Source organism: Syngnathoides biaculeatus, chromosome 11 (assembly GCF_019802595.1).
Source record: "Syngnathoides biaculeatus isolate LvHL_M chromosome 11, ASM1980259v1, whole genome shotgun sequence".
Taxonomy (NCBI): domain Eukaryota; kingdom Metazoa; phylum Chordata; class Actinopteri; order Syngnathiformes; family Syngnathidae; genus Syngnathoides; species Syngnathoides biaculeatus.
The window spans coordinates 14,448,398-14,474,929 of NC_084650.1; the positions used below are offsets into that span (position 1 = coordinate 14,448,398).

General features: G+C 42.9%; 1 protein-coding gene across 1 annotated transcript in view; it reads left to right on the forward strand.

The window, feature by feature from the left end:
• The window catches only part of limch1b (LIM and calponin homology domains 1b), a 62,648-nt gene that overhangs the window by 13,409 nt on the left and 22,707 nt on the right, over positions 1-26,532 (forward strand). Inside the window, exons 2-8 of the mRNA XM_061834333.1 lie at positions 6,615-6,685; positions 8,719-8,788; positions 13,480-13,586; positions 15,992-16,022; positions 18,137-18,247; positions 20,143-20,341; positions 25,671-25,932. Of these exons, the coding sequence (XP_061690317.1) occupies positions 6,615-6,685; positions 8,719-8,788; positions 13,480-13,586; positions 15,992-16,022; positions 18,137-18,247; positions 20,143-20,341; positions 25,671-25,932 (851 nt within the window). The remainder of the gene's footprint in view (positions 1-6,614; positions 6,686-8,718; positions 8,789-13,479; positions 13,587-15,991; positions 16,023-18,136; positions 18,248-20,142; positions 20,342-25,670; positions 25,933-26,532) is intronic.

Genomic DNA, 26,532 nt, shown 5'->3' on the forward strand with positions numbered 1-26,532 from the left:
ATTAATGCCAGGAAGTGACAGCATTGTCATGAAATGCATGATTTTTAGTATGTTATTAATGAAAAAACAGCAGCCGGTATGGACCCATCTGTTTTTTCACCACAAAACGTGCTTTTTGCAACTCCCGCCATGAAAATCCTCTCGAGGGATTTGTTTTCGAGAAGAACCAGGAAGTGACGTACAGGGCAGTAGCGCACTCGAGCGATCTCGTCTGTTTATACTAGCTCGTTGTTCCTTCGTGTTAGCCAAAATGCCGGCTCGTCGTATTGCTGGATATTTCTCAAACACTCGGGTGGATGGATTCGCTCTTCATACTTTGCCAAAAGACCCGTTTTGTTGTGAAAAATGGATTTCACGGGTGCAAAGGACGAGAGCTTCGGGGGTTCCAAATGACAGGTAGGTGTGTATACAGCTACTCAAAAAAACACTAGTTGGGAGGGGACATAATCCGTAAGTCAGGGTTGCTAAATGTGTTGATGTCCGCGTCGGAAGGCTTCCGCGCAGCAGCCGCTGAAGGACGGCCTCCTCAGGCCTTGTGGATCGCCGCCAGCCTTGTCAATACTGCTTCGCCCGGGGTAGCTCGTCGCGGGCCGCGGTGGCTGATCTCCCTAGCGAAGATGGATCTTACAGGGAGGCGGTTTGGCCGCCGCGTTGTCGTCGCTCGTGGGCAGCGTTGTTTTTATTACCGCTGCGCGGAGGTGGATCGGGCGAGGAGGTGGTTTGGCTGCATGTAGTTTGGCATAATCTGCATATCATTATCATCATCATCATCAAATATGGCTCGAAAGGATAGGGTAATTTTGCCCCGGTCACTTCACTCGGTTGTGAGATGTTCTCTTCTTCGAAAAGAAGAAGAAGGGGCATGTTCGTCTCCCATATTCATCGAAGGGCTATATCCAATCTGTGGGTTTCCATTTAACTTCCTTTGGCATCTTCAGTCTTTCTCTGTATTCCAAACAAAATGGAGAACACCGAAAAACACAAAAACGTTGTCATTGGTTGTTTAGTTTTAATCATCATTTTGTTTTAGTGGACTATCTGAGGTTGTCCTTGTACAGCAAGAAATGATTATGAAATGAAGTGTTTACATTTAACATGCCGTCTTTTAATGGGCCCGGGTTCCCAATCAAAGCGCAGTTTAAAAACATGGCTGATGCCTCGTCTCGAAATAACCGGGTCAAGGTCGACCATTTCCTCGTCTGTTAAAATGAGGCGTCTGGTGTGGCCAGTGGCCCGTCGTGTCCTTCGGCCTCGCAAGAAAATATAGCGAGCAGGATATTGGAGACTGGCGGAGGCCCCTGGAAAAGTCTTTACTCTTAGAAAGCTAAGCTCAAAAAGTTGCCATCAACACGGAGGGTCTTTTGTTTCTTTTCCTGCAAGGCTTTGGGGGTGTTGTCACATGTGGTACCAGCGTGCTATGGTTTTAGCCGGCTAAGCTTGGCAACAAGTACTTTAAAGGTGACAGCCAACAGAATTTTATACTGAGGCTTATGTTGTGCTTTCGGCATTCAGAAATCATTCTGTGGTCGGGTTTCTGGAGTGCCTGCCCATCCTTCAACTGTGAAATGAAACAAGTATGTAATTCTTTAGTTATTGCTTTTCTGAAAATGTTTCTGTGCGCCAGCCAATCTGAATTTTGCATATCATGATGTCACGATTCAGCTAATTTACAGTACATAATACTGCCTGCCCCCACACAGCAATTTTCCAGGACTTCGCTGCTAGTTTGGGTGAAGAGAGAATGTTGTTGTCTCATAACAAACACTTGCATAAGAGTTTGACAACGTTGGAAATGTGGGCATAGGGGTGTTTGTGTTCGGGTACGAAGTCTCTGCCACATGCGCGGGTCTGCTACGCTAATATGCTAATTGCATAAGCCAAATTCCTTTGCTGTGTGCACGTGAAGGGCTTAAACATCTTGTGAAAGACTACAGAAATCTTCAATAGGGTCACAAAATTTCACTGGTTTCGATGATAGTCCCTTTAAAAATGTAAAAATATTTTTAAAAAAGTCACGTCAGCAAAGTAGCTAAATTAGCGACTTTTAACAGCTACTCACATTGTCGCGACGGCCTCGGTCCACCGTTGTTCACCATGGAAACGAAAACCATACACTTCGATAGTGTGTGACGGAACGACAGCAAAACTGAATCATTTCAACCGCAGCATGACAAGTGGATGTAATTCTTTGTCTTTGTGATTTTCGATGGAAAAATGTCTAAGAACTGTTATGGAAAAAAAAAAAAAAATTTCAAGGGAAATTCCGGTGATTTGGATTAACAATGTATCCAATAGATCGTGTCATATGCACTGTACCTTGATAATATGATGTTAATCCTCTCTCATCTAATGTTTATTTAAGAAGATTTTTATCGGCAATTACGAATTTTCATGGGCGCCGCCATTTTGGCGAGTCACATGACCTACGCGGCCCCGGAGCACGCTCGTCAGACTCTGCCTCATTCCCATCCGAAGAACCATCCGAATATTCATCCTTATTTACGGCCACAGGTTCAAATCCGTATGGAAGTATTCCTCCGTTTTCCCGATCAACCGATACTGCCATTTCTCCATCAGATGAGAAAAAAGCCGAGAAATCAGCGCTGGACAAAACTGTTTCCCGACGTAAGCGAGCCTTTGTTGCCGCGCCTATTACGTCACACGAAAACTGGTAGTTGCCGATAGAAATCTTCTCAAAACACCATTAAATGGGAGATGATTAGCATCACGTTATCAAGGTACATTACATATGAGATGATCTATTGGATACGTTGTTAATCCAAGCCACCGAAATTTCCCTTTAAGGCAAACAATGTTTGACGCACCACTGCATTGAATTTGTGAATATTACATCATTTAAACCAAGTTGTCTTTTCAAATGTTTTTATGAAGTATTTCAGTATATCGCTGTGATTTAGAATCGACGCTAGCCATGTGTCTGATCTGTTCTATTTTTCCATTTATTGGACCACCATTCGGTTGCGTGTCAATCACACATTGACGACATTGTCATCCATTCACAATTCACTCTCCACTGAAAAATGCAAGTGAGACCATGTAGGTTAGTAGGATGGGGATTTGTGCTGGCTAAACTGAGGAGGCGCCATTTGTGCTGCACAAAGAGGCTGAAAGGACCTTGAAGGATGCATTGGGCGGATGGTTTTAAGGGGATTTAAGTATTTTTTTTTTTCTACCCCCTGCTTATTCCACACCCACCCCCGATTCCTCTGGGCACTTTTGGCACCGGTTGCCATTCTCTACTTAATCCAATGTAACCGTCAAGCCAAATACTGTTTCCTTTCCAGTTTTTGGGGGGGAGGTTCAGAACCCTGGCGAACTTGTAAGAGTATTGGGGAGGAAGTGAGTGGAACTAGTCGGGCCAGGAAAGGGGTTAATCCACAGCCCAAACATTGTTCCATCGTCTAATCCGGCTGGAAAAGGGACGGACCGGTAGGAATGCTAACATTTAGATCAGCGTTAGGGCACTTTAGTGGAAATTTGGCCCGTTTAATCAGGGGTGCTTATCAAGACTTGGGGGGGGGGGGAGGCAATGGCAGAGATAGAAAAGGGGAGCCAGTGTTGGAATTCTTAAAGGTCTTAGGAAAACAAATGTGTTGAAAAAAAAAACCAACCAGTGAATACCACCGTTTGTTTCCATGCTGTGGTCAGAGGGTGATGGCGAGCAAATTCAGAGGCCCCTTTTTTTTTTTTTTTTTTAAATACAGGTTGTCCTTGTTTTAGACTACGGCGCGTTGCGATATGCATACTTCAGGTGACGTCGCCACACTAAGAACAGGACTGTATTGATTGCAAACTAGAAAAGATCAACACAGTTACAAAATATTTATTTTGATTTGTTGATAAGTTCCAGGGAGTATAGGAACAACATATTAAGTCGTTATTTTCAGTGAGTTTGATATCATGTCTTGGACTAAATTTCAACGTCATCCTGAAAAATTTTAGTCGATGTCAAACATTTTGGGTGAATTCCGAAGCTCCCATTTTGACCTACTAGGGAATTTTCCCAAATGCAGAAATCTTAGAAAGCTGGGCTGAGCACATCAAAACCTGATCATCATGTCCAAGATCCACCACGAAATAACTCCCTCAGTTGTGCTCCCATGAAGTTAAAAAAAATAAAAAATAAAAAATAAAACCTTTATTTACTAATTTCACCAACTGAAAAAAAAAAATAGTGGGTGGCCATTTTTTTTAAAACCAGAATTGAACAAGGTCATGTCAGTTTGAAGCATCCATTTTGGATGAACTCCAGAACTGGTTGTGTGTAGGTGGAGATCTTTTTGATCCCAGAATTTGGACGCTATACAATTTTAAGACGGTGTATATAGCTCCATGTGCTCTTGACCTCAAGCTGAACGATATGTTACTTATTAATATTTTTAACTTGCACGTGGGTGGAATTTTAAAGTATCCAACCGACATATTTGTTGTCCTCAGCACTCGTTCCGACATAGGAGCTCGCCAGCGCTCCAAGCTCAAAAGCAGCAATTCCGATATGCACAATAGTGGATCCCTGTGGTGATAGTTGATGAAAATATCTGGATTGATGTGACCTCAGGTTGAACCCGCTGAAGGGACCCCCGGCCAGAGAGCCCTCATCATTGTGTAAGAGTCTCCGAAAACACATTGAAGGGGCTCGGTGGCCCGTTGTTGTTGTCGTCTGGCTAACGGCGAACCAAAGGCATTTGCGAATTAAGATTTCTTGCCAAATAGTTTTAACGAGATTATCGACGCGCTCACGTGTGTTTGAACTCGGTCATTACGTAACCCGCTCGAGACGACATCCTGTAAAAGAAGAACGCGCCCCGCTCCAAAAGCCACCCACGTGGCCCGGGAGCGCACATCTTTTTGTTTGCGTACTTCATCCTCGGCAACCAGCTGTCAACTCTTCGATGGTCGCCTCTGGGCTTGAACAAACGAGAAACGGATTACGTCACCCGACAAACCCGCCTTCCTTCATACCTTGCCTTATTGCTTATTAATTTCGTACAGGTATATTTTTCCGTCTCCAGCCCCTCGGGTTGGAAGCTGAACCGAGTAGCAGTTCAAACAGTCTCCAGTTTTCATTTGGTTGCTTTTCCAGAACAGGAGATTACTTTGGCAAGTGACTTTCGATGTGTTGCCAGGCATGATTTGACATGAGAGGAATCCTTTCCCTCCAGTTTTATCTATGTAGACTCACAGGGAATGCCTCTTCAAATGTGTCAAGTCCATCCATTTTTATAGATTAAAAGGATATTTATTAATCAGGGATTCAGGCATTTTGAAGTATAAGGGTCATCGGTTGACGACGATCCACCTGAACTTTCAAGGTTCAGAATAAGTCCTCACACGATTTGTTTTATGCCGATGGCCCAGATGTGTCTTATCATCTAGAAGAGTGGCCCCCAACCTTTTTATCACCGCAGACCGGTCAACGCTTTACAATTCTTACCGCGGACATTGGCAATTTGTGGGTACTTTTTTTTTTTGGGAAGTAGCGCTCGAACTCTTTTAATAGCAAAGACAGGTGATCGTGCACCAGGTGGGAGAATCAATGTGCTGCCGGTGGCGACTTCTTTCCTGAGAGAAATCTTTGCAGTGGCTCTCATAATTCGATTTCCCTCTGGATAACTTCTTATGTCAGTGTGCACTCCACGTCCAAAATGTTCCTCAAAAAGTCGCGAGTTAGGGGCGTGTGCTTTGATGTTGTTAATAACTTTCTTTTCTTGGAAGTTGTAGGCTCTTCTTTCGTCCCTTCACTGAGCCTTTTCCCCTTCGAAAAGAAACTTTCCAAGGATGTGGTTTTTTTTTTTACTCATTTTGCCAATTTTTGGGGGTAAATGTTGGCGCTGAAGTGACCGAGATGTAACCAAGAGGATTCGGTCATTTTTCAAAATAAAAGATTGTTCAGACTTGGATAATGAATACAACGGAACTAATTGATTTATTGGCGGCCTTGGGGTTGGGGACCACTGATCTAGAATATGAATATTTACTGGAGTCATGACTTTATTGATTCGCGAAATGACGTTTTTTGGGGTGTATACGTTGCCCACTTTGTATTTTAATTCATGTTTGTGGTGTTCCTTTTGAAGGAAATTAAAAGGGAAGTCGGGCGGGGAATGTAGCGCAGCTGTTTTATTTGTGAAACAATGCAAGTGACATTCCAGTGAAAACGCGCAAGTCAGGCGCATTCCTCGCAGCGGCCTTGCGTGGCTCACCCGACAACCACAACGAGGAGATTGAAATGACTGGCAAAAAAACAACACAAATATTATTTCTTGCTTCTTGTTCTGAGAATGAAGTACAAATGCATGCAAACAGGCAGCTCCTCCGCCTTTTATAAATCCCCTGTCACAACACATTAGCTCTGCACGGCCATTTGGTCAGGATGATTGCAGCTTACGTCAAGCTCGTTAGCGTTTAGCACCATGAACCGCCGATGGACTTGACGTATGGCCCGTGCCGCTTTTGTACGATGCCGTTCCCGGGATTTAAGACTTTCACAAGACCGGAAATTAAATGTGTCATATTTTCGTACGCTTGGTGCTTCGATTTATAGCGCAATATGTTTGCTTAATCAGTGGACTCACGGACGTTTCCCTTTGTAGGCTGTGACGGGAAGATGCTTCGGTGACAAAAATTTCAGGGGAGGACTGGAGAATGGAATACTGCTGTGCGAGTAAGTGGTGATTTGTTTTTATATTTGTCAGGCTTAATTGATGAATCTATCTCTTTGGTGTTTTTCTGCTGAGAATGTTCTGTTTGCTTATTTTTTTTTTTATCTGCAATGCACTGAATTCAAATTACTGTCAAACCTTGGAGGGGAGTACTAAACAGTTACATTGCTTTATTCTGAAACGCAGTAATCCCCCTCAAATTCACAGTATACTATTCACAAAGTCGCCAATTTGTATTTTTTTTCTGTGGAAAACTGTCCTCAGCTATTCCCTTAAAACAACACACCTATTAACAGTTTTTGTGCTCTTTCTATAATACCTAAAGATGCCATCAAAGCCCTGGCGAAAAGGAAAATAGTCATTGGTATAAAGGAAGTCGGTTGAAGCTATCATATGTAACTTAAAATCCGCATTATAACAAAGAAAAACCAGAATCGTTGCTTCAATATGATGTAGGTAAGGCATCTTGTGGCCTTTGTATGTGAGTATACAACGTTTTTACCAAGTTTGGAAAGACGTGTCATTTCCCTGCCGCCATTTGCGGTGCACCCCTAACCGGGCCAGTGCTGGAAATAAATGTCATTAAATATAAAAAAATAAGATACTGACAAACACAGTGAGACATTTGAGGACCTGAATGGCTTAATCAGCATTGTCATAAAAAAAGAAAAACTATAGTTTTAAAGTCATACAGCTCGACTGCCCGAAGATATTTGTATGTGTGGGAGGAGCTTCGTTTGACCCTGTTTCACGACTGTTAGCGGCGACTACTCTCGAGTGCGTGTTCTTTCGAATTCAAATAATCCCACGCCGTTTAGTTTTAAGGGTATTATTGTAAAATGAGTTTGGAAATGACATGCAATTGTTTTAGGATTATAGTTGGGGCTCTGTGCAATACATCGGAGACTGCTGCACTGTTGGTGTCCTGTAATATGCAGTGACGCAGCTGTAATAATAAAATTGACCAGCAGAGAGACGTGTTTGGACCTGCTCAGAAGATTAAAAGATTGTACACCTGTTGCCTTTCCTATTTCGCTCTTGAGAAAAAAAAAAACTACGCAGGCAGGGCAGAGGTGTGTTCAGGGACACTATGTAAATGGTAGTGAATGTATTCTTTTGTCTCATTGCCTGTTTTTGTTTTAATTCCTCATTTTGAAAAATACCATTCAAGTTGTTCCTCATGTTTTTGAGATTGTAGGATGAAAGCAATGACTCGCAGCTTTTCGCAATTTCGCTATTCAGGGTAGGACTCACTCAGTCCCAATGCTCCCCATCCACACCGCGTGCTGTATCACTGTCCGCATTGTCGTTACAGTACACCGACACTTTGTACAACAGACAACAATCCTCTATTCGGCCCGCTGAAAGCTGCTCTGGGAGAGCGAAACTGAGTCGGGCTTTCCTGTGATTGAAGTTCAATGAGTTATGTGGTGGGAAAAGAGGACTTTCCTAATGAGAAAATTACATCTTTTCATCACTAAATAACTTTGCAGGAATGCCGGCGATATCGAATGGCACAAGGGTATCCGCGGGTGGGTGCTTCCTCAACGGGACACAATTCATTCCAATGCTTCCTCGTGATGAAAACGCGTACAAGAAACAGAGCAATGGTTCTTAAATTGGGGTTCCTGAACCATGTCTTGGCGTCTGTAAAGAAAAACACTTCCAATGATGATGTGTAAAATGTAAATACTATGATTTGAAAATCCTTTTTAACCTATATTCAATTTAACATGCTACAAAGACAAGCTATCGAAGGTTAAAAGTGACTTGCTTATTCTCTTAACTATTCACTTTTTTCGAGTTTGTTTGCAGCATACATTCCAAATATTTACTTTGCATCACCTTTCTGAGGACAGTAATTGGTGAAGCTTTATTGATGGTGTACTTGTTCTTGCTTAATGTACTAAACTTCAACTGCTCAACAGTCCGGGGTCTCCGTCGTTATATTTTGCACTTCGTAATGCGCCACAAGACGCAGGTCTGGACTGCTGGCAGTATCGATGTAATAATTGAGTTTTTTTTTGTCCGTCAGGTTACTGAGCTCCATAAAACCTGGCTTGGTGAAGAAAATCAACAGACTTCCCGCACCCATTGCAGGCCTGGTAAGTCGTTGACCCGCAGTATTTACTTTGTACCAACATTTAGGATTCAGGTTTCCAGCAGACGGCTACTCCGTTTTTTCATGTTCCTCATCTTTTTTGTTGTTTTTGTACCATTTTCTGAAATATAAGAACATACCAGATGTTTATGTAAAGTGCCAAGGGATACTTTTTTATGGATCAGCGCATGAAGAAATAGAAAAAGGAGTCTGGGTTGGGCTGAAGCATCTTATCTGGTGGCTAAGAGGTGCCAATGAGGCGTGACCTTGTTTATTTTTTTTTTCCCTGAGTGTCTGGTAAACACCCGTCCACATCCCCTGCAGGCGTTTTCTGTGCCGCAACAATGACGTGTAATTATGCTGCTGCACTCACTCTTGATAACATGTCCGGTAGCCCAATTGTGTTCAAGGTGGAACCCTATTTTGATATTTTCTGTAGATTGTCTTTTTTTTTTTTCTTTAAATCTCTAATCAGTTGCTTGCATCTGCCTCCCAGTAATTGCGAATTTTCCGCCTTTATCCGGAGTGCTTGATGTCACGTATAAAACCTTTGTCTGACTGACATTAATACAGCTGTAGTTTCCTAATCGGGCTAATCTTGACGCGTTATTCCTACTTTACTTGCACAATAAAAAAGGGGAACCAAAAATAATCCAGGACGAAGGTGGTTTGTTCGAAGAAAACGGTTTACTCGAATTCAAAGAGCAAAACTAAAATAAATGAAATTGTTTCCACATCGCATGGGCGCAGCAATTTCAGGTCAATGAACAAAATACAAAGAAAATGATCAGGATTGTGGATAATAATGGATGATGATGATGATGATGATGATGATGGTCAAAAAACAATTTCGCCCAACCGTCCATATTTCCACTGTCCGTCTTTGTCCGTTTGTTCTTGTTCTTCTTCCGGTTCATTACGTCATCGCAACGTATCAACTATGTAGCAAACCTCAAATCCTCATTTTAAATATCACGGATAATAATATAATCATAATAATAATATCTTTATATAGATATAATAATAATAATATCATCATCCACAGCATACATATAATAAATATAATATAATGAACAATTTTTGAATACTCTGTTACATAATTAAAACTTAGCTGAAATTATTTCACTAATTATTCTGACAGAAATTATATATAGACTCTTACAACAACGTTTACCTGGGAATAATAAATAACCCTTTAAAGTAGTAGTAGTAGTAGTAGTAGTGGAAGTTAGCTAGTGCAGTGCATGTTTTTTCAACCAACAGGGCTGCAATTATGTAGGTGAGAGACAAACAAACAAGGTCTGCTGTTATCAGGCCCTTTCATAATAATAATAACAGTGGCAACTTCCCCCCCCCCCCCCCCCCCCAAATCCTACCCCCTTCCTGTTTAGAAGTAATGGGAAAACGAGCCTCTGAGGAGTTTTTGTAATTAGAGCAGCAGCCACCGCCGCGCTCCGGCAGCTCGGCCCCTTTCAACAGGTCGCTTTTTGCCCTCTTCCGTTCGTAAACACACCATTTCGTTGTTGTTTTTCCTGCCTTAGAAAAAACATACAAATTCAAGGAATGTGAAGGAACGGAATGAAGCTAACGGGTGCTACAAGGGAGAGCTGCAGTATATTCAACGACTCTAAATCATTTTTCTCACTACATGAACCTGTATTTCCAAAGGTCTTATATCGACACGAGCATAGCAGTCATCATCTTACAACATTGTCCTGAAACATAAATGGTTTCCATATTATTTGATTTCGACAGGATACACCGTTAGTCTACATACGGCGAGACTCTCACTAACCTCCACTAATTTAACTCCACTCTGACATACAAAGAGTTTTTGGATTGGCTCACGGGGTGGGAGCGGACGCTAATTGGTGAATTTCAAAATAGTGCGCTGCAATTACTTTGTGGCCAAAAAAGTGAAGTAAAAACCCACTGATTGTATTCATATGATATTCTCACACAGTATGAATTGTTCAAACCGAGCGTATGGGGAGTACGATTGAGTCGACCTCTTGCAATCGGCGATTTTACTCCAAACACTTTAGGCCGTCAGTCACGGTTGACTCCCGGTTTCCTGTGGAGACGCGGCAGCGGCCTGCAAATCTGCCGCGGCGGCTGCGAAGCAGGCAAAAGTGTCTATTTTCAACGCGGGTCTTGGGAGGCCAGCGTGCTCGGGAAAATTGGGGGAAAGTCGGGCGCGTGACTGCTGCACCTTGTTTCGTGGGGAGTGTTTCCAAATGGGGGGAAAAAAAAAAAAAATGAAAATTTTATAATATTGCTAGTTTTTCACTGAGTACTTGCGGAGACAGAGTACCTGTTACAGTACATGATTAAAGAAGTAGAATCATCTTTATTGTCATGAACATGCACGATGACAATGTGCAATTGTCACTTCTTTCCCTTTCGGCTTGTCCCGTTTGGGGTCGCCACAGAGTATCATCTTTTTCCATCTAAGCATATCTCGTGCATGTACCTCTCTAACCCGAACTGCCCTCATGTCTTCGCTTACAACATCCATCAACCTTTTCTTTGGTCTTCCTCTCGCTCTCTCTTCCTTGACAGCTCCATCTTTACCATCCTTCTACCAATATACTCACTCTCTCGCCAACCATCGAAGTCTGCTCTCTCGAACTTTGTCTCCAAAACATCCAACTTTGGCTGGCTGTCCACCTAATGAGCTCATTTCTAATCCTGTCCAAGCTGCTCACTCCAAGCGAGAACCTCAACATCTTCATTTCTGCCACCTTCACTTCTGCTTCCTGTTGTCTCTTCAGTGCCACCGTCTCTAATCCGTACATCATGGCCAACGACATCTATAATTTTGTCGAACTTCATCACCCGAATGAAGCTGAATGTTGCAGAGCACTGCAAAATTTTAATGATGTTATGAGCCACTTCAGTAAAGTGCTTAAAAGACGGCAGAAACAAACATTAGATTCGTTCTTTGTGAAAAAAGGGGCGAGTCACCCCCACCAAAGACATCTGAAATTGTTGTTTTGCATTGTTTTTTTCTTTTGTTCCATTAACCCTACCTCTAGTTGCAAGTTAATTTTTTTACGTACTTTCTGTATAAATTAAAAAAACAATTTGGGTTTTTTCCCCCTCATTATTGCTTGTTTAAAATTATTCTACAATTTTGTTGTAATGCACTCCCAGCCAAGCATATTCTACTAGGCTAAAGAATACATCTTGAGCAAAAAATAAATGTATTTCTCAAATGATTTAATTATATAGTTTTTAAACCATACATGTATTTGTACTATGCAGTTTATTATGAGGAAAAGTGAAAAAAAATCGCTTAAAACAACTTTTTTTTTTTAGGCTTGGAATGCATTATTTCATTTTCCATTCATTGTAATGGGAAAACGGGCTTTGGTTTTGGAACATTTTGGTTTTCAACCAGCTTCTGGAACGGATTGTGTGCGAGAACCAAGGCACCATTGTACTCACTCTCTCGCCTCTGAACATGTCCAAACCGTCGAAGTCTGCGCTCTCTAACCTTGTCCAAAACATCCAACTTTGGCTGACCCTCTAATGAGCTCATTTCTAATCCTAACCAAGCTGCTCACTCCGCGCGAGAACCTCAACATCTTCATTTCTGCCACCTCCAGGTCTGCTTCCTGTTGTTCCTTCAGTGCCGGCGTCTCTCATCCGTCCATCATGGCCGTCCTCACCACCGTTCTATAAACTTTGCCCTTCATCCTAGCGGAGACTCTTCTGTCACATAACACACCAGACACCTTCCGCTCGCTGTTCCAACCTGTTTGGACCAGTTTCTTCACTTCCTTACCACACTCACCATTGCTCCGGATTGTTGATCCTAAGTATTTGAAGTCGTCTACGCTCGACTTCAGTTATCACAAAAACATCATATTTCAATCAAAGCAGTCGTGTTTTTATTCAACAGGCGAACTTTACCTCCATGCAAGATAAACCTACGCAGTACTCCCGCTAAAGTGAACATTTTCATAAAGCTCGCACACTAAAATTGACTCCGCGCTTATGAATGTTAAGGCCATTGTATTTGTGTTTCGGTCTGGGAAGAAATCAGGGTGGAGAGGAAACGGTGACACCCTGAGATTGAGAGCAATTGCTTCGCCTGCAGCCCCCCCCCCGAATAACAGAAAGCAGGAAAACAAAGCAAAAGGGAACAGGAGAGAACCTGGGAAAAAAAGGAGGGAGGACTCTGCTCGGGTTGCGTTCCGCACAGATTTGGTCAGAGATTGTCGGCGGGCGGTCGAGACGTAGGGGGTGCCTGAAAGGTGGAGGAAAAGGTATTGATCGAAAGAGGACGCTGGTGATTGGGGAGCGATTCAAATGAATTTGAATTTGGCTGGAAAAGTTACACTTTTAAAGCTTTACAAAGTCCTTTGTCACCCTTTCCGGACTCATAGATGTCACTTACCCAACTGTTTTTTTTCCCCCGCCTGTTCTTGACTTTCATTGGCTATTTGGATTTTCTTGCAGCTTTGAGTTTAGTTCAATTCACTTCCACCAGACACTATTATAAACGGGGATGTACACAACATTGTGGCGCGTTCACATGGGAACCCCTGCTACGCTAACGCTTATACATAACGGGGAAAAAATCATCTTAAATACAAGACTGTTTTGGTACTGCTATTTTTGATCCCGACAGAATTCAAATATGTCCAGCAGCTGAGTTTTTAAAGACCGTGTGGTCTCCACGTACAGGACAACCTAAGCGTGTTCCTGCGCGGATGTGAGGAGTTAGGACTGAAGGGTTCCCAGCTGTTCGACCCCGGAGACCTTCAAGACACATCAACACGCCCCACTGCCAAGTAAGTCTGACTGTTTGTTCGCCACCTTGCTACACGTTGTACAAGAATTTTTCACCCTGCCTGTAAAAGTAGAATTTTTCACATATAACATATAAAGTGCTAACAAAGTTTCCATCAGTGTGTTATAAGGGTGTTATAACGCTGTTATAACAAACCGAATTTCTCCGACCACTACCCACCACCAACAAATGTTCACCATCGAGTCCCACTTTCAAGTCTGGCTCTAGTGGGTGTGCATGTGTGTGTGTGTGGGGGGGGGGTGGCCTGCATTTTGGCAATGGAAATCAAGGTCCAATCTTTTTTTTTTCAATCATTGAGGTGTTTTGAGGTGTGCTTTGTCTGGGTCTTCACCTTGACCTGTTCACCCTATTTGCCAGGGGCATAAAACCCCACACGGCTAGTATCCTTGGATCATTGGGACGAACAAAATCGCTCCAAAATCGCGAGGTGATACCTCAGACAGGTTCTCTCATGTTGAATTACTTCACTCTGACAGAGTTCAAGCGGTTCGACCAACTGACCTGTTTTCACATTCTGAACACAGCAATCAAGTAAATAAAGACAATATTTTGAATTGTTTTAATGTTTGATAGCTTCATCGTCTGTCAGTCAATCTGTCACTGTGCCGTTGTTTCCTCCTGGCAATCTGTCAGTTGGCTGCCAACGTAGATAAGTCAGCGTAGAGTGCAGAAGATTGCGCAGAACAATGACTGCATCCATCATACAGCACACGCTTAGCCGTGACTCCGACTGCGTTGCCTGGTAACAAAAGCCCGTTTTTGTAGTTATAAATGTGCAGTACGTGTGTACTGTCATCACACTCGCTAAGATGGTATCGGTCCGAGAAGACGTCCTGACATTATGGGGCAACGGTGAGGTGTTTTTGCTTTAAGAACTGCGTGACTTGTTGTGTCAAGACGAGGTAATCATCCGTCAACTTGTCAGCCATTTTCTTATCGAGTTAACAAGGTATTTTGTCGCGTTGACAATACAAACATTGTCTTTGAGCTTTTTTCACACCTTTTCCCAGTTTCCGCTTCCACGTTTTTAGGATTAGACGGGATCTCCAGGGGTCTGCAAAGGGGACATATTAAGGAAAATGGACTCAACCTCATTGAAACATGATGGTGGGCGATTCGGGCTTTGGGGGTTGTGAACAGTTTGAAATACTTCAAACTTCTGCTAGAAAGCAAAACAATGTCAGGAAAAGCCTACAAGACCAACTTAATGTAGGGGAGAAGTGTTTGATGCCGTAAATTGATTTAATGGCTTGCGGCCTGCTCGGCCAAAGACTCAAGTCGACGTAGATTTAACATTCATGAGACTCAATTCGCCTTAAAGTTTTGAAATGATTTCAAATCAGTATGCTGTGGCCAGAGACGAGGGCTGAAGCTGCCTTGTTGAGCAACGACCACAGACGCCGCCCCCAAAAATGTTTACATTTCGATTCACAGATTTTTTTATGAAATGGGGTGGAAAAGACAAAAAAACTACATGCAAGGTTTGAAACGCAAAGATAAGACAAGTTTGACGAGGTGTAAATTCCATCAATTACCATCCATTTTCTGAGCCAGTTATCCTCACAAGGGTCGCAGGACTGGTGAAGACTATCCCAGCTATCATCAGGCAGGAGTCGGGGGGGTACACCCTCAACTGGTTGCCAGGGCACATCGAGACAAACAACAGTGCACTCACTATCACACCTAGGGGCAATTTGGAGTCTCCAATGAATGTATATTTTGGGGATGTGAGAGGAAACCGGAGTGCCCGGAGAAAAGCCACGCAGGCACGTGGAGAACCTCAAAGCTCCACACAGGCGTGACGGGAAATTGAACCCCAGTCCTCAGAACTGTGAGGCCAATGCTCTAACCAATTTGCTCCACCGTGCCAACACCTTCATTTTTCATACGTAGCTAAGCTAGCAAGGTTAGATTGATAATTTAGCTCCCCAACAGCTGATCACACATTAACTAACCAACCACCAAAATGCTAATTATTATTATTAAGTAGTAATAATATTTTGCATTTTCTACTTAATTATCCTTTTAAAAAAAAGTATTTTTGTAATGTATCCTAATGCACGAAACAAACCTAAATATAGATGTCAACGTCAGGTAGTTTGTTTCCACGGGTTACATAAACGCTATCACGACAGGAAGACTTTTTGGACACACATTTACTGGCTTAGGAAACAGATTTGACCAGGAAGAGGAGAGGCCACACAATATTTTCGGGCCTCTGTGAAAAAGATTTTGGTGATGTGACTTTTTTTCTACTTGCTTTCTTTTTTTTTTTTTTTTTATGTGGGTGGCTGCTGGTTTCAATTCTTCTTATGCCAAATATTTGAGCAAGATATGAAGTCACTTTCTCACGCTATTCCTCTCTCCGTGTGTGATTCTCCACAGGCAGAGCGACTGCAGCCGAAAGCTAAAAAATGTAAGTGACTTTTTTTTTTTTCATTTTGAGACCTTACCCCCCCCCCCCCCTATTGGACTTACGGTTTGTAAATATGTTTTCAGGGTCTCTGTTACTTTTGTAGACAATGTAACGGTCACATTTTAAAATTCCTGCACAACACACAACTACAAAAAAAAGCCATAATGACACTTAAAATAATAAAACACTTGTCTTAAAATTAAATGCAGTATAACTTTGAAGGTGTGTCACATTTTAGAAAAAAACTATGTATATACATGTTTAATGTGTGTGTATATGTATTTCTGCCTGTATATTTCAAACTGAAGCTGATTTAAACAATTTTTTGTATAAAGTTGTAGCAAAAAAAAAAACATATCTTAGAGCAGTTTTTGTCATTTGACTTTAAATGAATAATGATATTTCGAAGTACTTCTTAAGGGTTCAAGGAAGGCAAACGCGCTTTTCGCGTTCCTGCTCCTTTCACTTTCATCACTGGAGAGCAAGGCCAGCTCCTTCCTCCCAAAGACGTGCGATGTTTACCGCGGGGCGCCTGCACAAACACGACAAGGCGCAGGCATTGTTTCCACGTTGAAAAGGGCGACGGCAACGTTCCCCCCAAAATGCGACAAGCTCTGGGCTCCCGAGTGACTTATTGTGCGATGATTTAGAACAGAACAGAACACATCGTAAGATTTAAAGGAATGTGCAACATCTTTAACAGTGCCAAAGGAACGAAAAATGAAATATACATTTAGTACATGCATAAGCCGCACCTGTGTAAAAGCCGCAAGTGCCCACATTGAAACACGAGATATTTACAAAGACGGTACACAGAAAGAGTTTTCAAAGTTTTCATACCTTAGCTTAGCTTAGCTTAACATAGCAACAACACGGTAGCATGAACAGGGCTGGTTAAAAAAAAATTAATAATTATCGTTTAAAAAACAAACAGCAGCGGCAGATACACAATAGCAACACGGTAGCACAGCACTAACAGGGCCGGTTAAAAAAAATAAAACAAAAACATACCTAAATCACTGAAATACGGCAGCAACACGCAGGCAGCGCTGTGCTAATGCTAGTAGCGCCGCGCTAACAGGGCCAGTTTAAAAAAAAAAAAAAACATACCCAAATCACTGAAACACAGCAGCAACACGCGACTGGCGCCATGCTAATGCTAGCAGCACTGTGCTAATGCTAGTAGCACCGCGCTAACAGACCAAGTAAAAAAAACAACAACAATATACCGGTCAAAGTCACTTCCTCGGCACATATATTCCACCGTCTCACTCTTACCTTTTCCGCTCGCTAGAAAAAAATGCACAAATTAGCCGCATTACCGCATAAACCACAAGGTTGAAAACATGTGAAAATAGTCACGGTTTATAGGCTGGAAATTACGGTACTTGTGTAACAGTAGAATATGAAAGTTGTGCTTTAAAAAACAGACTGCTCTATTAGTTACTTATTTATTGAAGGGGAAAAAAAAGACATTTACTAAAGTATTTGTAACGAATTTAAAATTTAACATTTTGTGAAATTTGTCACGTGACTAAAAGCATGTACGCGTCTTAAAGTTGACTTGCAGTTATGCTTTACCTCATCCATGTCAACAAACAAGCAGTAACTCGCAGCGTAACGCACACGTTGACGCTGAAAGTGTTCACGCTGGAACTCGGCCAGGCCCGGCGTGCTTTCCGCGGCGGACAGAAACATTTCGCCTGAGAGTGCGTGAGTGCTATTTTGACATAAACGAGCTGTGTGACCGGCAAGGTCAATAAGTCGTACTGGTTTTGTCTCATCGCGGTGTTTTGTGCGTGCTTCTTTTCAGCCAACCGTGCGTCTGTCTGGATACTGTATGAGTATCACTTTTTGGGGTGACATTCACACACTTCAATTGTGGTACAGTTTGGAGTTCAAAAAAACTTGTTGTTTCGCGTATGTTTTTTTATTCACTATTGATAAATTCCCCAGTTTTTCGGTGCTCTTTGCGAATGCTACCCAAGATGCTGCCGAGTCTTTTCTAAATAGGAAAATCCGACAATAATGGTCTTAAAGAAGAACCTTGAAGGGATAAGGGGCAGCAATTGCTTGCGCAGACTTCAATTCTGTCTGTTTTTGGATTGGTGCAGGTTCTAATCACCATCTACTGGCTGGGTCGGGCTGCCAACGGCTGTACGTCCTACAACGGGCCCACGTTGGACCTGAGGGAGTTCGAGGGCCTACTTTCACAGATGCGAAAGGTTTCCATTCCTTTGATCAAATCCACTTGTTTTAAACGGGGGCATGTTCGGGAAAACTGGGGGCCGGCACGGATTTCTTTGAAATCATTTGACAAACTGTTTTAAATTATGCAACAAAAGTTCATGTCTCCTCAAAAACTTTAATGCTGTTGTACCAACAGTAGATCATTTAGGGTTTCTTTATTTTCACAGTTTAGGTTCCTTCGTTGTCTTGAGTTAAAATGCACTGGTCTCAATCAGACTTGGCTATTGTAATGATCTTCTGACTGCAGCTTCGGTTGTAACCAAAACAAAGCGGTCAGGGCATATAACGCCAATTCTAAAGTCCTTACACTGGCTTCCATTCAGCTTTAGAATAGATTTTAAAGTTCTGCTACTGGTCTATAAATCGCTAAATGGTTTAGGTCCGGAATACATGAAAGTATACCAACCCAGTCGGGATCCGAGATTGACAGACTCTGGTCAAATAGTGGAGCGCAGAGATCAAAGCAAATATGGTGAAGCAACATTTAGCGACAAATGGAATAAGTTGCCAACACAGGTGACGTCAGCCAAGTGTGAATCGTTTCATATCCAGGTTAAAAACTTTTTCAAAACTCTTTTTTTTTTTTCCCCCCTCATACTTTTAGAGCATATGCAACTTTAAATGTTTATTGCACTGTAAACCGTTTTAATGGTACTTGTCTTTTTTTTAATCTATTTTAAATGTATATAAGCTGTTTGTTAAATGGTTTCAAACGTATAAAAAACATTGGATTACCTTGTGTATGGAATGTGCAATATAAACACATTTGCTTTGTCTTTTCATTTATGTACCATTGTTATACCTCAGAATTGTGGTTACACAATAAAAATGAACAGATGTTTTTTTTGTTTGTTTTTTTTTAAACTATGCGAGACAGGAAAGGCCTTTCCCCACTTCCATTAGCACCTCAAGACTTTCCAAACAGGCATGTGAGCCAACAGGTTTCGTTTTTTTTTTTTAGAACAAATTAGAGCTGGTGTGGAGGTTTGAAGGACGACATGAGAAGTATAAAAATATCCTTTAAAAAAAATATGCTTGACTAGCTAACATTTAATTGCTTGATCTCTTTAGATAGTCTAAAGCCTTATTGATCTGCCATAGTCCTTTCTGTACACAGTATATTGCGTGTTACACCATTTTGTTAGTACAGATATCGTAATTCCCGGCCTACAGAGCGCACCTGGTTAAAAGCCTCACCCAGTACATTTGTAAAGGAAATACCATTTGCTACATACATCCGCCCGCCGCAGCTGTGTAAAGGCCACAAGTGCCACATTGAAACCCACATTGAAACACGAGATATTTACAAAGAAAGTGTAATGCTAGCGTGGCACTAGCTCTGCGCTAATGCTAGTGCTAATGCTAACAGGGCTGGTTAAAATAAAACTTACCAGTAAATATCACTGAGAAATGGCAGTAACACACTCGCACAGCGCTAACGCTAACACACCGCTGACAGGGGCAGTAAAAGTCACTTCCGTGGCACAGATATTCCACCGGTCTCATTCTTGCCTTTTCCGCTCAAGTGCCCGCTTGCGGCCGTTATAAAAAATGCGCAAATTATCCGCAATCACCACATAAACCGCAAGGTTGAAAGCTTGTGGAAAAAAAGTTGCAGCTTGTAGGCCGGAAATGACGGTATATTTGTATATTATCGGTTCTAATCAGAAATATTACCTGATTATTTTTCTCATTTTTCCTGGTTTGAGATAAAAAAATTAGCATACCATTTGTCGTCTTTTTTTGTTGTTGTTGTTCTTGGCTTTTTTTTCCAATAAGTTCTCTAATTAATATAAAATTTCCACGTGGATCATTGGCCTGCTAGCTGTCAGCATTCCCGTCCCTCAATCTTTCCCCTCGCACTTTTTAGGAAGCGGAGGAGGCCGAAAGCCCCCAACGCAGCATCCGGGACAGCGGGTACATTGACTGCTGGGAATCGGAGCGCAGCGATTCGCTCTCCCCGCCTCGGCATTGCCGCGAGGACTCCTTCGACAGCCTGGACTCGTTCGGCTTCCGCTCGCAACAGACGCCGTCGCCGGATGTGCTGGCGGCGCGCGGCAGCAGTGACGGTAGGAACCCCATGCGACCCCCAAAATCTCATAATTAATACAATTGACAGGCAGAAGTTGTTTCCTTTTAGCAGTGGTAGGGGACACGAGTCTCGTGATTTTACCTGAATAAAATTTTATTTCAGGGGCTGGGACTTGCTTGCTCAAAAATTATAACTGAATTTGACCTTGGCTTGCCATTCATCAGATTTGACCTGATTTGGACTAGAACAACAAGTTTTCCTTTTTTTTTTTTTGTTTTTTTTTTTACATGAGAATACATTTTCAAGATACAGTAATTCAGTCCAGACTTCAGATTTGCACATGTATGACTTAATCCCACCTCTGCAGTCTTGTCAGCGAGCACAAAGTCTTGTGAAAGGTGCGCGCATGCAGTACCTCATTCAGATGGACCAGGACCCGTTTGTGCTTTCACAGCTGGGCTATCGTGTGGCCCGTTGTTCCGCGTTGTATGTTATTGCAGGATTACGCCCACTGAAATCAAAAGGCCTTTTGAAGAATTTCAGATGTGTTTTTTTTTTAATAGAAGTTGATTTAAGATCTTTGTTTTCACTCATGCCACACAAGCGTGTAAAGTTAACATAGGCTGCATCGTATGATGGCTATTTTAAGGAATTTAAACGTCAGTTTTGTCAATAAACCTGTCACAGCTGCATTGTTAACAAATAAACCCATATTAATAACAGTACAATCAATAAAATACAACTAGATACAAAGAACAATATTGAGGAGGGATTCTATATGGTGAGTACTTAGCAGATTTTGTTCCGGAGGGAAAAACCTAAAAAATGCAAGGGACTACTGTAAAAGAAATTAATATCTTGTTGCATGTTTGTATATGGTAATTAATACAAAATATGCTACAGTAATTCTTCTACAATAAGTGCAAAGTGGGAAGTATAGCATCATGGACATTGATGCATGACAGTACATACGCTGAACTCGGACAGGATTTGCCGACCTCTTGCATGGTTTACCGTAACTTTTGTGGCATACACCCCCCACCCCCCGCCTCCATGTTTCAGCCACTGCAGCTTTGCACAAAGGAGCATACAGTATAGCAGCAATGACCAAAAAAAAAAAGCTGCTTAAGCAGTTCCATGAAATAAATCAGTAACCTAACAAAGTCCAAAGGAAAAATGGAAAAACAAAAAAAAAAAAAAACACACCCACCATCGCTATGCTTTCTTCTCTGCCCGCATCACTCCGCCAACACATTGCCCGACGACGTATACGCGCCCACCTTAAATGGAAAGTTGCCAACTGGAACCCCCCTCCAAGATTGAATTATGAGCCAGGTTGAATGCGGTCATAACTGTGCTGGAATACTTTGAACCTTGAAAATGGACAAACAACAACACGAGGAGGATTCACGGAGCTGAACGCCGACTAGAGAGTTGAAATAAATCTTCCGCCGATTCGATCACAAGATGAAGCTCTGTTACGTTGTATTCGATATTTGCAACTTTAACCAGTCATGTGACCCTGCTTGTAACCACCAACGACAATAAAACATAAACCAAATGTTAAAGTGAATAAACAGTCTGGAATACTACATGTGTGTTTGGACTTGAAGAAGGTTAGTGAGTGTCTGTTTTGGAGGTCAAATTGGGGGTGGTGGGGGTCATGGTGAGGTTGAGGCCAGTGTATAATAAAATGCTTTGTAAAAATAAATAGAATTTAAAATATTTCTTTCTCAATTTTTACAATTATGTAATGTTTTAAGTGTTTCATTTTTTAAAAAATAACCATTAACCTGGAAATTTTCATTTGGAATATTGCACTGATACCATTACAATTAAAAAATATAATCTCATGCCACTTAACCCCAAAAAATTACTTAAAATATATTACAAAATAGATCCATCCATTCATTTTCTTAGCCGCTGATCCTCACAAGGGTCGCGGAGAGTGCTGGAGCCCATCCCAGCTGTCAACGGCCAGGAGGCGGGGTACACCCTGAACCTGTCACGACCCATCGGAACGGAGGTAGGACCCAAATGCAGGAGTCAGGAGACGCAGGTGTAATTCGGGAAAAACGTTTATTAATCCAAGGTCGGGGATCGGGCAGGCAGTCAGGTATAGCAGCGGTAATCAGGACGTCGGGCGTAGAGAGCAGATGAGAGGGCAGGCAGGAGTCGGTACACACATGAGATCGATCAAGAAAGGCAGAAGTGTCAAAGGAGTCAGGCTTACGGGGTCGGTCGGAGAACAGGCAGAGGTCTGTACACACAGGAATATGATCAGAGATACGGGGGTGCTGGAACAGGGCATGAACCTCAACGATCTGGCGCCGGACCAGTCGTCCCCATGGTCCTATATACACTGGGGCCAATCAGCCAGCGTGAGGCGCAGGTGTGTGACTCCCAATCAGCGCGACCGTGCGGGCGCCCGCGCAGCCAGAGCTGGACCAGCAGGATCATGACAGAACCGGTTGCCAGTCGATCGCAGGGTACATCGAGACAAAGAGCCGCACTCACAATCTCACCTATGGGCAATTTAGAGTGTCCAATTAATGTTGCACGTTTTGGGGATGTGGGAGGAAACCGGAGTGCCCACTCGGAGAAAACCCACGCAGGCACGGGGAGAACATGCAAACTCCACACTGGCGGGGCCAGGATCGAACCCGGGACCTCAGTGACACACATTTGGGGAGGCCAACGTCTCAGAACTGTGAGGCCAACGTTTTACCAGCTGAGCCGCCCTACAAAATAGATATTTATATATTTTTTAATACAAGAACTATTTGGGTGAATTTCATTATGCCTATTTATACATCATTGTAATAGAATCTATTATGTATTTCACAATATTGTTTTTTTTCACCACTGTGGGTCCAAGACTAGAGCCAGGACGCCCTCCCGCTCCCCCTACCCCCACCTCGCCCTGAGCCTGGCGTCCAAATCTCCCGCACAATCGGCCTCTGTAAAGCCAGTCGCCCCCGAAGGCAATCACGAGCACCCAAAGAAAAGGCGAATTCAATCCGAGGAAAAACTTTCGATCTCCACCGCAGTCACTTGATCGTGTTTACGAATGCGGCATTTTGTGGTCATCATGCTTTTCCCTCGCAAAGAATCAATCAAGAGATGTCGTGTTCATTTTAGAAAATATTAACATGACATCGTTTTCACCGACGGAGTCGCGGTCGGTACGCACGCCTGCTTTTGGTGCGGGCAGCGTGGGATCGATTCCCGCTCAGTGATGCTGTCGACATCTGCCCGGCGACCTGTTCGGGGTGTAGTCCGCCTTTCGCCCAAAGCTAGCTGGGATAGGCTCCGGCTTTCCCTTGACCCTTGTGAGGATAAGCGGCCTGGATAATGGATTATCCTGATGTCAACTATAATGCCAAGGTTCTTCATTAGGTTTGAGTAGACATTTGTGTCAATCCAGTTTCCGTCCGCTTTGTGCTCCGCTTACTTTTTATTGACTTGATCCCAAATGCTCGATAGTCTCGTTCGATATTCCGGCAGTAAATGTGGAAAAACATTTTAGGGAGGGAATTTCTGGAGTAAAGCAGGTATCCATTACCTGACGAGTGCGCACATTCAGGCGTGCGCTACTGAGCCAGGCAGGAGTGGTGAGCGCACACTGCAGGAATGGTAAACACCACATCCTCATCCTGCCTCCGCTCCATGTTTACGCAGGGGATTATTATGTAACATGGGGGGATTTTTTTTTCTTTTTTTTTTTTAAACCAAGCACAGAGGTCGTATTGCCAATCCAGGTGTCACCTGGTTTATTGGCGTGTTGTGAAATGAGACGCGGCCTGGAATGCCGGGATTCAAATCATATTCGTCGGGCGGGAGTTCGGCAGATGTAATCGCGTGATTTATGTCTGTTGCAAAGAGATACGGTGATGATTTTATATCCTTGGGAAGCATTTGAGTCATCTCGTTTTGTCGGATTCAGTCTTGTGATCCGTTTGCGGGCTTTGGCACATGTTCACGTTTAATGGGTTTAAAAAGCATTTTTGAGAGAGACACATGGGTCAAAAACATGAGAAGTTATCCTAATTTTTAGTCCTAGAATCACATATGAAACTGCAACTGAGCTAATGCACATTTCGAATAAACAGTACTGGAAATTGTCAAAGATAAGCAGATAAAAGAAAATGTAATTGATAGGGTAATTAATAGCACCTTTGATGCGTGGGCAAGGATTCAAAAGAGAGAGAGAGAGAGAGACATATTTTGTATACAAAAGCACAAGTTCCCATTTTAGGTGAAACTTGAAGGGGAAACCGGCCCATTTCGAAAATTGTCTGATAAAGTGTGCGGGGGGGGGGGCGGCGATCTGATGATGAATTTGTGCTGGTCTTTAGTAATACCGCTTGTTTTGCAGTAACCAATTACAGTAAAGCCTGGGTTCTCGAACCAAACATTTCGAGATTTTTTTTTTTGCTTCTGTTTTCGAACAAAATTCGGTACTCGAACGCCCCCGACAAAACCCGGAAATAACATAATGCGCGCTGCCTGGCCGGCTGACCCACGACGCGCTTTGTTGTGAATTCCCACGCTGCCAAAAAAACCTGGAAATAACATAATGCGCATGGCGCAAGCAGCTGGCCCACACATGACGCGTTTTGTTATTGTCTATTCGACCCCCCCAACTCGAAAAAACACGGAAATGACATAACACGCGGTGCAACCATCGCACTTTTGTTATTCTGTATAACGCAGCCTCTGTACACCGACATGTCCCGGTAGCGACTGTTGTTTTTCTTCTTATCGAGGACTAACGTATGAGCCTCCAGTCATGGCTCCAAAGAAGGCAAGTTGCTTGTTTAAAGTTATTCTGCACTTTTGTTAATTAAAAAAGTTTACAAGGCTGGGGGCTGAGTCGCTACAGATATGGCAATGGGCTCCCAGCTTTATGATATAAGGTATTTAAACTATACATGTATTTTTACTGTGCAGTTTATTATCAGGAAAAGCTAAAAAAAAATGCTTTAACAAGCTTTTTTTTTTTTTTTTTTTAGGCTTGGAACGCATTATTTCTTTTTCTATTCATTGTAATGGGAAACATCGATTCGGTTTTCGAACAAATCACTTCTCGAACCGTTTTCTGGAACGGATTACGCGGTCGAGAACCGAGGCATCACTGTATGTGCTGAACTCACTTAAAAGCCATCATTTTAACTCCAATTTTGGGAGATGATAAGTGATATAGAAAGTGGATGTATTGGAGTAAATTTAAAAAAAATCAACAGGAAAAATACTCGAGTAAAGTACATATCGTGACAGTGCAGTACAGTAGCTGCAACAAAGTATTTGCGCATCGTTACGAAACCCCCGCTGTAAATGATCTTCTCCTCCGCCCCCCACGACAGGACACGGCAGCGACTCCGAGTCGGACGGCCCGCCGCTCCGTAAAACTCCCGACATCCACAAGGACGACATGCTGGCCCGCCGCACCTCAGTGAGCGAGCCGCGCACCGCCGTGCCCTTCAACCAGTACCTGCCCAACAAGTGCAACCAGAGCGGCTACGTACCGGCGCCGGCGCGCAAGCTGGCGACCCGCGACAAGGACGGCGGCGAGCGCAAGAGCTGGAGTACGGCCACCTCGCCGATAGGGGGCGAAAGACCTTTGAGGTGGGTGCCTCTGCTTGTTGGCGCTTCCTTAAAACAGACACGTTATGGCTGATTCATAAAATACAAATATGGAGAAGATCAGCTATTTGCGCTCTAGGGCTGTGTTCACAAAGGGGGGGTCCATTTTGCAACCGAGGCGGCGCAGTTTGGTATTGGCAATCTTACTGAAATCGCCAAGAGTTTCATGTGCCGTCCCCCCCCCCCCACCCCACTCCTCATTTTTCCCGTCTCTCTCTCTCTGCCGAGCAGATGGTACCGATTCTTTGTCATCAGCATTTCAAGGGAGTTGAAAACTAATCCTTGGCCGACATCTGACTTGTATATGTCGAGTTCTTGGATTTTTTTTTTGTTTCCCTTTGAAATGAGCTCCCGCTCGCGTTCTTCACAGCGGCGTGTGTACGTTAGCGCTGCCAAGACGTAATAACACTGTCATGCGCTCGTATTACAACAGGCAAATCCGTGTCATTTTCCATCAAGGCTGTGTGGGGAGCCCTCTCGGCATATTAGAAATGACAAAAAGATGTATCTTTACAAGAGACACACTTGAGAAAGTCAATATAACAATCTTATCGAGAGCGCTTCATAAACATGCTTTCATGA